Source organism: Oncorhynchus mykiss, chromosome 12, assembly GCF_057628025.1.
Source record: "Oncorhynchus mykiss isolate SJ-2025 chromosome 12, ASM5762802v1, whole genome shotgun sequence".
NCBI classification, from domain to species: domain Eukaryota; kingdom Metazoa; phylum Chordata; class Actinopteri; order Salmoniformes; family Salmonidae; genus Oncorhynchus; species Oncorhynchus mykiss.
The window spans coordinates 51,741,482-51,751,597 of record NC_143033.1 but is presented as its reverse complement, the minus strand read 5'-3'; the positions used below and the strand labels follow the sequence as shown (position 1 = coordinate 51,751,597).

At 42.1% G+C, this 10,116-nt stretch overlaps 1 protein-coding gene across 11 annotated transcripts in view; it reads left to right on the top strand.

The window, feature by feature from the left end:
• The first annotated feature begins 5,854 nt into the window (after window positions 1–5,854).
• Window positions 5,855–10,116, top strand: part of rapgef6 (Rap guanine nucleotide exchange factor (GEF) 6) — a 129,961-nt gene continuing 125,699 nt past the window's right edge. For 9 of the 11 annotated variants that reach the window (XM_090192744.1, XM_090192743.1, XM_090192738.1 and 6 more), the window contains exon 1: window positions 5,861–6,289. In XM_090192744.1, the coding sequence (XP_090048870.1) occupies window positions 6,215–6,289 (75 nt within the window). In that variant the 5' untranslated portion in view covers window positions 5,861–6,214. Of the gene's footprint in view, window positions 6,290–10,116 lie in introns of all 11 variants that reach the window. The other 2 variants (XM_090192742.1, XM_090192739.1) reach the window with 1 other exon arrangement.

Sequence of the window (10,116 nt, the reverse complement as noted above, 5' to 3'; positions counted from 1 at the left end):
TGAAGAGGCGCTGCTGCGCCTTCTTCACCACACTGTCTGTGTGAGTGGACCATTTCAGATCGTCAGTGATGTGTACGCTGAGGAACTTGAAGCTTTCCACCTTCTCCACTGAGGTCCCGTCGATGTGGATGGGGGCGGGCTCCCTCTGCTGTTTCCTGAAGTCCACGAGCAGCTCCTTTTGTTTTGTTGACATTAAGGGATAGTTTATTTTCCTGGCACCACTCTCCCAGGGCCCTCGCCTCCTCCTTGTAGGCTGTCTCGTCATTGCTGGTAATTAGGCCTACTACTGTTGCGTCGTCTACAAACTTGAGTGGCCACACAGTCATGTGTGAACAGTGAATACAGGAGGGGGGCTGAGTGAGCACCCTTGTGGGCCCCCTGTATTGAGGATGAGCGAAGTGGAGGTGTTATTTCCTACCTTCACCACCTGGGGGAGCGGCCCGTCAGGAAGTCCAGGACCCAGTTGCACAGGGCAGGGTTCAGACCCAGGGCCCCAAGTTTAATGATGAGCTAGGAGGGAACTATGCTGTTGAATGCTGAGCTATAGTCAATGTACAACATTCATACATAGGCATTCTTCTTGTTCAGATGGGATAGGGCAGTGGGCGTTGCGATTGCATCGTCTGTGGATCTATTGGGTCAGTAAGCAAATTGAAGTGGGTCTAGGGTGTCAGGTAAGGTAGAGGTAATATGATCCTTAACTAGCCTCTCAAAGCACTTCATGATGAAAGAAGTGATTGCTACGGGGCAATAGTCATTTAGTAGAGTTACCATTACTTTCTTGGGTACAGGAACAATGGTGGACATCTTGAAGCATATGGGGACAGCAGACTGGGATAGGGAGAGATTGAATATGTCCGTAAACACACCAGCCAGCTGGTCTGCGCATGCTCTGTGGACGCGGCGAGGGATGCCGTATGGGCTGGCAGCCTTGCGAACGTTAACACGCTTAAATGTTTTACTCACGTCAACCACGGACAATGAGAGCCCACAGTCCTTGGTAGCGGGCCACATGGCACTGTGTTATCCTCAAAGCGGGCAAAGAAGGTGTTTAGCTTGTCCGGGAGGAAGCAAGACGTTGGTGTCCGTGACGTGGCTGGTTTTCTTTTTGTAGTCTGTGATTGTCTGTAGACTCTGCCACATACGTTACGTGTCTGAGCCGTTGAATTGCGACTCCACTTTGTCTCTGTACTGACGTTTTGCCTGTTTGATTTCCTTATGGAGGGAATAACTACACTGTTTGTATTCGGCCATATTCTCAGTCACTTTGCCATGGTTAAATGCGGCAGTTGGCGCTTTCAGTTTTGCGTGAATGCTGCCATCTATCCACGGTTTCTGGTTTGGGTAGGTTTTAATAATTGCAGTGGGTACAATATATCCTATACACTTCCTGATGAACTCAGTCACCGTATCCGTGTATTTGTCTATGTTATTCTCAGAGGCTAACAATTTTGAAGCATGGATTCCGATTGGTCAGACCAGCGTTGATTAGTCCTTAGCACGGGTACTTCCTGTTTGAGTTTCTGTCTATAGGAAGGGAAGATAAAAATGGAGTCATGATCAGATTTGCCAAAGGGAGGCCGTTGTAGGCATTTCGAAAAGTTGAGTAGCAGTGGTTCAATGTTTTCCCAGTGTGAGTATTACTGTCAGAACTTCCGTAGCGTTTTCCTCAAATTTGCTTTGTTAGGATCGTACCCTTTTTTTCAATTTTCGCCTAAAATGACATACCCATATCTAACTGCTTGTAGCTCAGGGCCTGAAGCAAGGATATGCATATTCTTGAAAAAACTTTTTTTTCCCATCATCTTTGAAATGCAAGAGAAAGGCCACAATGTATTACTCCAGTTTAGGCACAATTTAGATTTGAACCACTAGATGGCAGCAGTGTATGTGCATATTTTTTTGACTGATCCAATGAACCATTGAATAACTGTTCAAAATGTTGTATCAAGTCTGCCCAAATGTGCCTAATTGGTTAATTGATACATTTTCAGGTACATAACTGTGCACTCTCCTCAAGCAATATCATGGTTATAGCTACTGTAATTTGGACAGGGCCGTTAGATTAACAAGAATATAAGCTTTCTGCCCATAACAGATAGGACTATGTCCTGGGAAATGTTCTTGTTACTAATCACATTAGCTCAAGCGTCCCGCGGGGGGACACCGATCCCATAGAGGTTCAAATCCCCAGCTACAATAAATGTGTCCTCAGGATATGTGGTTTCTAGTTTGCATAAAGCCCAGTGAAATTCTTTGAGGGCAGTCGTGGTATCGTTTTGAGGGGGAATATACACGGCTGTGACTATAACCGAAGAGAATTCTCTCGAGAGGTAATACGGTCGGCATTTGATTGTGAGGTATTCTAAGTTGGTTGAACAAAAATACTTGAGTTTCTGTATTATCACAATCACAACATGAGTAGTTAATCGTGAAACATACACCCCAGCCTTTCTTCTTCCCAGAGAGTACTTTTTTTCTGTCTGCACAATGTACTGAGAACCCAGCTGGCTGTATGGATGGGGACAGTATATCTCAAATTAATGTATGTTACAATCCCTGATGTCTCTCTGGATGGAGATCCTCACACCCAGCTGGTCTACTTTATTATCCAGAGACTGAATATTAGCGAGTAATATACTCGGAAGCGGTGGATGGAGTGCACGCCTCCTGAGTTGGACTAGAAGTCCACTCCAAATAGCTATTTCCCACCGGCTGTGTTTTGGAGCAGCCTCTGGAATAAGTTCAATTGCAAAAGCAATTGTTCAATTGTAAAAGCAAAATAATCCAATTCGGGGAAGTCATATTCCTGGTCGTAATGCTGGTGAGTCGCCGCCACTCTGATATCCAGAAGTTCTTTCCGGCTGTATGTAATAACATAAAAAAAATATATATCTTGCAACGTTGCTTAGGAGGTAGATCAGAGCTGCCATATCTGTAGGCGCCATCTTTTGTCGTGACTCATAGCAGCCACATTGTATTCCTTCTCGTGTCTATGCGCTCTCCTCCTCTCACCTTTTCCATTTGCTTGTTTACTTTAAAGCACAACACATAAGCTGTATGTGACCAGGCTAAAAAACCTTTCCAAGCCAAACCATATTCTAACTGCTACACACAGCCTACATCCTTGTAGTAACGTCAAAGTCAACATAGCTAATATAACTTCTGCAATAGCAAACCCACTACAATTATGCAGTAACGTTACACGGCGAGCCCCTGTGGAAAATAAATGAGTAAATCCAAAATCTTACCTTGACTAGGAAGATCTCCAGTGTTGGATAGACATAGCCAGCTAGCTAGCTCTGTTTAAGTGGGGTGTTTGAGTAGGCTAAACTAGCTTGCTGAATTTGCTAGCTACAGTGCCTTGCGAAAGTATTCGGCCTCCTTGAACTTTGCGACCTTTTGCCACATTTCAGGCTTCAAACATAAAGATATAAAACTGTATTTTTTTGTGAAGAATCAACAACAAGTGGGACACAATCATGAAGTGGAATGACATTTATTGGATATTTCAAACTTTTTTAACAAATCAAAAACTGAAAAAGTGGGTGAGCAAAATTATTCAGCCCCTTTACTTTCAGTGCAGCAAACTCTCTCCAGAAGTTCAGTGAGGATCTCTGAATGATCCAATGTTGACCTAAATGACTAATGATGATAAATACAATCCACCTGTGTGTAATCAAGTCTCCGTATAAATGCACCTGCACTGTGATAGTCTCAGAGGTCCGTTAAAAGCGCAGAGAGCATCATGAAGAACAAGGAACACACCAGGCAGGTCCGAGATACTGTTGTGAAGAAGTTTAAAGCCGGATTTGGATACAACAAGATTTCCCAAGCTTTAAACATCCCAAGGAGCACTGTGCAAGCGATAATATTGAAATGGAAGGAGTATCAGACCACTGCAAATCTACCAAGACCTGGCCGTCCCTCTAAACTTTCAGCTCATACAAGGAGAAGACTGATCAGAGATGCAGCCAAGAGGCCCATGATCACTCTGGATGAACTGCAGAGATCTACAGCTGAGGTGGGAGACTCTCTGTCCATAGGACAACAATCAGTCGTATATTGCACAATCTGGCCTTTATGGAAGAGTGGCAAGAAGAAAGCCATTTCTTAAAGATATCCATAAAAAGTGTCATTTAAAATTTGCCACAAGCCACCTGGGAGACACACCAAACATGTGGAAGAAGGTGCTCTGGTCAGATGAAACCAAAATTGAACTTTTTGGCAACAATGCAAAACGTTATGTTTGGCGTAAAAGCAACACAGCTGAACACACCATCCCCACTGTCAAACATGGTGGTGGCAGCATCATGGTTTGTGCCTGCTTTTCTTCAGCAGGGACAGGGAAGATGGTTAAAATTGATGGGAAGATGGATGGAGCCAAATACAGGACCATTCTGGAAGAAAACCTGATGGAGTCTGCAAAAGACCTGAGACTGGGACGGAGATTTGTCTTCCAACAAGACAATGATCCAAAACATAAAGCAAAATCTACAATGGAATGGTTCAAAACTAAACATATCCAGGTGTTAGAATGGCCAAGTCAAAGTCCAGACCTGAATCAAATCGAGAATCTGTGGAAAGAACTGAAAACTGCTGTTCACAAAAGCTCTCCATCCAACCTCACTGAGCTCGAGCTGTTTTGCAAGGAGGAATGGGAAAAAATGTCAGTCTCTCGATGTGCAAAACTGATAGAGACATTCCCCAAGCGACTTACAGCTGTAATCGCAGCAAAAGGTGGCGCTACAAAGTATTAACTTAAGGGGGCTGAATAATTTTGCACGCCCACTTTTTCAGTTTTTGATTTGTTAAAGAAGTTTGAAATATCCAATAAATGTCGTTCCACTTCATGATTGTGTCCCACTTGTTGTTGATTCTTCACAAAAAAATACAGTTTTATATCTTTATGTTTGAAGCCTGAAATGTGGCAAAAGGTCTCAAAGTTCAAGGTGGCCGAATACTTTCGCAAGGCACTGTAAGTACGTGAAACTGAAAGTGAAAAATTCTGATGAAATCCCTCTCTATCTCTCTCTTGTTTCTTCTTCCTTTTGGAAGAAATTAATTTGTTCAAAGCGGTTCAACTATGCTTTTTCTTTCTCTTTGAGTTAACTACTCACCACATTTTATGCACTACAGTGGTAGCTTGCTGTAGCTTATACTTTCAGTAGTAGATTCATTCTCTGATTGTTTGATTCAGTGTACAATATGTCAGTTCATGCTGCAAGAGCGCTGCTAGGTTGGAGGACGTCATCCAGAAGTTGTCATAATTACTGTTTAAGTCTATGGGAGGGGGTGAGAACAATGAGCCTCCTCAGTTTCGTTTGGAAGTCAATGTACCCAGAGGAGGATGGAAGCTTGCTGTCCTCTGGCTACACCATGGGGCTACCCTACAGAGTGCTGTTGAGGCTACTGTAGACCTTCATTGCAAAATTGTGTGTTTTAATCAATTATTAGGTGACGTGATTATATTTAGTATAGTTTTAAACTTTTTAAATGGTCTGTTTAAAAAAAAAATGAAATTCACTTTGGAGGATGGTCCTCTCCTTCCTACTCTGAGGATCCTCAACTGATAGATTCTACAGACCCTACTGAGTACTCCATACCCCACTTTTATATTGGCACAAATAATAGTTTTTTCACTATAAACCCTATATTGTCAACGTACCAGTCTGAACATTGTATTTGTCAACAGTGGTCTTAAAATAATGTTTTAAAAACACATTTGAAAATAAATTCCTTCTTGCATTTCATTGTAAGTACAATACAAAATTGATTAACATGTAGTACCTTTTGAATGAGTTATACTCTTTGCAATGTTTTGAAATGCGGGCTTTTATTTCGAAGGTGCATTACCATAGGAAAGTGACATCACCGTTAGTGCTGCTAGCAGAATAGTAGTGTCAGCAGTCAATTCTTCCCAAATGAAGAATTGATCAGAGTGAGGCAACTTTCTAACTGGATGCTAAATATACATATCGTTTTTCACTAGTATTTTCACATATCCATTTTTGTATTATGTACTTTCGGTCAATTTGATGTGAACCAGTTGCGTTATTGAGGTTAGTTTTGTTCTCATTTTAACAAGGACTTTTCCCTCCATGCTCGGGCGAAGAAACGGGATAGCAACGGGATGGGTGAATAGCGGCATCGGCCTAAAGTGAGATGGGATCATTGCATTGATTTCTTGGGGATTTGTTTCTGGTGTGAAGTTATGACAATGACTGGATCGATGGAAACTTCTTTCAAACAAGCTTTAAAGAAACCTCCATCACAAAGGACAACAGAGGTACGCAAGCTAACGTTAGCTATGTGTTCTTGGTTTGAATTTCTCAAGTCAAAAAGTTAGCTAGCTAGCTGGAATAATTATCTCGCTAGCTAGCATTCTAACGCACTAGTTGACGAGGAGCAATGTTTTATCCATTCACCCAGCCAGTCACTCAGTTGTTTTTATTTCCAGGAAAGTGAGAATGAACCACCTTGGTGTATGTGTTATATAAATATATACACACACACTGAAGTTACTCTAGCTAGCTATCCAACCAGAGAGCGAGTTTGCTAACTACTGCAATGGAAAGTGAGTTGTCAATCTTATTTAGATTACGTCATGAATGTCATTCAGTACGGTTTCCCTTTTAAATTTTGTGAAAAGTTGCAGTTTTGAGATTAAACGATTATGCAATTGTTGTCCTATTCTACTGTGGGGGCCTCCGGTCATATGTTCAATAGTATCTCTCTCTGGCTACCAGTTTGATTACTGGTAAGAGTTTTGTGGGATTGTCCATCATCACAAGGGATCTATCATCTGAAGATATTAAGATATTAAGTTTCTAAAAGGCAACTGTACCCCCCCCCCCACACACACACACACAATCATCCTTTATCAACAGTAGCCTTTATATGATCTACCCATTTGATTGACTATTTTCAAGTTCTCTGACCTCTGAATGTGCTTGTTTGCTTCTACTTTTAGAATACTTTCATATTCCATGATTCATTCCTTCCCCTGTCATCCCACAGAGATGCAGAAGTTATTTATCTAAACCTCAGCTTAAATTAAGTTTTAGTCATGGCTCTTCCCTGACAATCCAAACCTCAGCCCAGTTTAGTTGGCATTGCGTTTGCCATAAGGCAATTCCACAGTAACTGAGTGAAAATGTTACTGAAACAGATGTACTTGAAATACATTTTCAGATGCGCAGTTTTATAACAGAATGACTGTTTGTTTAACTCTGCAGTCTTTGGTTTTCGTTTCACATACTTTTTTAAAGTGTAAAAATCTGAGTCTCAGCATCACTCTGTTACTGTGGAATTGCCATACTATTTCCCCAAATAGCCCACTCTGTTAAGCTGCAGAACATTTTGAATTGCAAGCACTTTTCAAGGCACAATTGGCTAAATCCTACCAACAACCTAGTTCAAAAGCCAATTTCTTTCACTGATCCACTGCTTTTTTCACTCAATGAACAGAAAGCCCTCTTTGCACCTTTTTGAGAGAGGGTGAGTGCATAATACAAAGTGACAACACACTCTACGCAACATGTTCTGGTCCTCAAACATAAACAGACAGCTTGGGTAAAATTGCTATTGAGGAAGGTAAGTTTGCCCTTTTCCCTACATATTACATTACTAAACTACTGATCAAAAGTATTGCGCTAGGGAACAGGGTGTCATTTGCGATGCACAATGATGTCCGTGTCCTGAGTTTCCTGTTAATCTCATCCTGCTCTATCCACTAAGAGGCTGTGCGAGTAGAGGTGCCCACTACTGTATGATTTACTGTAGGGTTGTTACGGTATCAGTACCGCGCTACTCGGAAGAATTGTGGCAAGGAAACAAAACAGAAAGGGGATATAATTTATTTTGAACATTTGTATTGGTACAAGACAAGCACATATTTCCAGCCTGTAATGGCTGTGTTGTGTGAAGGCTGCCTGCATGTAAAGCAGCATTCCATGCATGACTCAGGGCGTGAAGAGGCATATTCCCTCAGAGCCAGTACTGATAGTGAAAGCAGACGCTGCAGGGCCACTCTGAAGTAGGCAGGCTACATTAGTCACAAAGGTCAACGTTTCACTGTGGTGAAGCAATGGGAATTCCTGTTGAATTCCTGAAAACAACACACCCTGAAAGTAAATTGTAGACGCTTTAAGGTTTTGTTATTTTATTCGGAACAAAAATGTAAACGCAACAATTTCAATAAACGCAACATGCAACAATTTCATCACTGAGTTTACAGTTCATATAGGAAATCAGTCAATATAAAATAAATTCATTAGATCTTAATCTATGGATTTCACACTGGGCACTGGGCAGGGGCGCAGCTATGAGTGGGCCTGGGAGGACATATGCCCACCCACTGGGAGCCAGCTCCAGCCAATCAGAATGAGTTTTTTCCAACAAAAAGGCTTTTATTGCAGATACAAATACTCCCCAGTTTCATCAGCTGTCCGGGTGGCTGGTCTCAGACGATCCCGCAGGTGAATAAGCCGGATGTGGAGGTCCTGGGCTGGCGTGGTTACACGTGGTCTGTGGTTGTGAGGCCGGTTGGACGTACTGCCAAATTATTTAAAATTACGTTGGAGCCGGTTTATGGTAGAGAAATTAACATTTTATTCTCTAGCAACTGCTCTGGTGGACATTCCTGCAGTCAGCAAGCCAATTGCACGCTCCTTCTAAACATTCTAGACATTGTGGCGTTGTGTGACACAACTGTACATTTTAGAGTGGCCATTTATTGTCCTCAGCTCAAGGTGCACCGGTGTAATGAATGATCATGCTGTTTATTGAGCTTCTTGATATGTCACACCTGTCAGGTGGATGGATTATCTTGGCAAAGGAGAAATGCTCACTAACAGAGATGCAAACTCATTTGTTCAACATATTTGAGAGAAATAAGCTTTTTGTGGGGTATTTTATTTCAGCCCATGAAACATGGGACCAACACTTTAAATGTTGCGCATGTGTACAAACAATTTTCACAGCATGAAAGTTTTTTTAAAGACTGTCATTTTGATGTTTGTCTCTGTTATTGTTCTTATCCCCCTATACGGGCTACCAGAGAAGTAGGCTACAAGCTCTTGCTTTTAAAACTTTCGCCATGGTAGTCTTATTAAAGTGTATTTATTACTTTGCAAAACTTGTCTGGAATCCCTGTCTGTCAGTTTGACTCCCCTCTGTGTGAGTTATAGAAAAGGAAAGTGGGCCTTGTAACGCCTCTATCCCACCGACAGAGTCATTGCTTTTTTGGTACACCCGAAGTACTCTGATTTCCAATGGTTTGTCTTGCAGCGTTGCAGTGCATTCTGGGTTCTTTTTGGTGCGTAGGTTAGATATATCCAACGTATGCGTCAAACTGTATGTGCAGACTTGACAGAAGTGGTAGCAGAAGGTGAATGCTGAACTTCTTTTGCACACATCCAGTAAAAATGGTGGATTACGTAATGAAAAAAGTTTGACTGCAGAGTTTGGTACGTGGAATTTATGCAATGACGCTGTCGGTCTGATTGAGGCGCGACTCCTCTCCTATTCTTTCAAGGCAGCTCAAATATGTAGGTCACAAACATCCTGCGTACAGCCGTTTGAGACTTAATTTAGCACAATAACATTCCACTCAATAGCCTTGCACAGGTACACTAGAGAAGGACCTGGAAAATGTGAAGTTTATTTGAGTATCTTTGGACATAAAAGTCTACATTGGGCTTTGTCCGTTCTTTTTTCTTTTGCATTGTGTTCCCTTTAAGAAGTTAGGCTGTATAAACAAGCTGGTGATAGGGCTCCCGAGTGGCGCAGCAGTCCGAGGCTCTGCATCTCAGTGCAAGAGGCGTCACTACAGACCCTGGTTCGATTCCAGGCTGTATCACAATTGGCCATTATTGGGAGTCCCATAGGGCGGCGCACAGTTGGCCCAGCGTCATCCGGGGTTAGGGTTTGGCCGGGTAGGCTGCCATTGTAAATAAGAATTTGTTCTTAACTGATATATATATATATATAGCAGTGTTCTACTCCAAATTGTCCAGATTTCAAATATATATGTGTATTTATTTGAGATCTGGACAATTTGGAGCAGAACACTGCTCATGCAGCAAGTCTAAACAACCACAGTTTCCTGAGCTG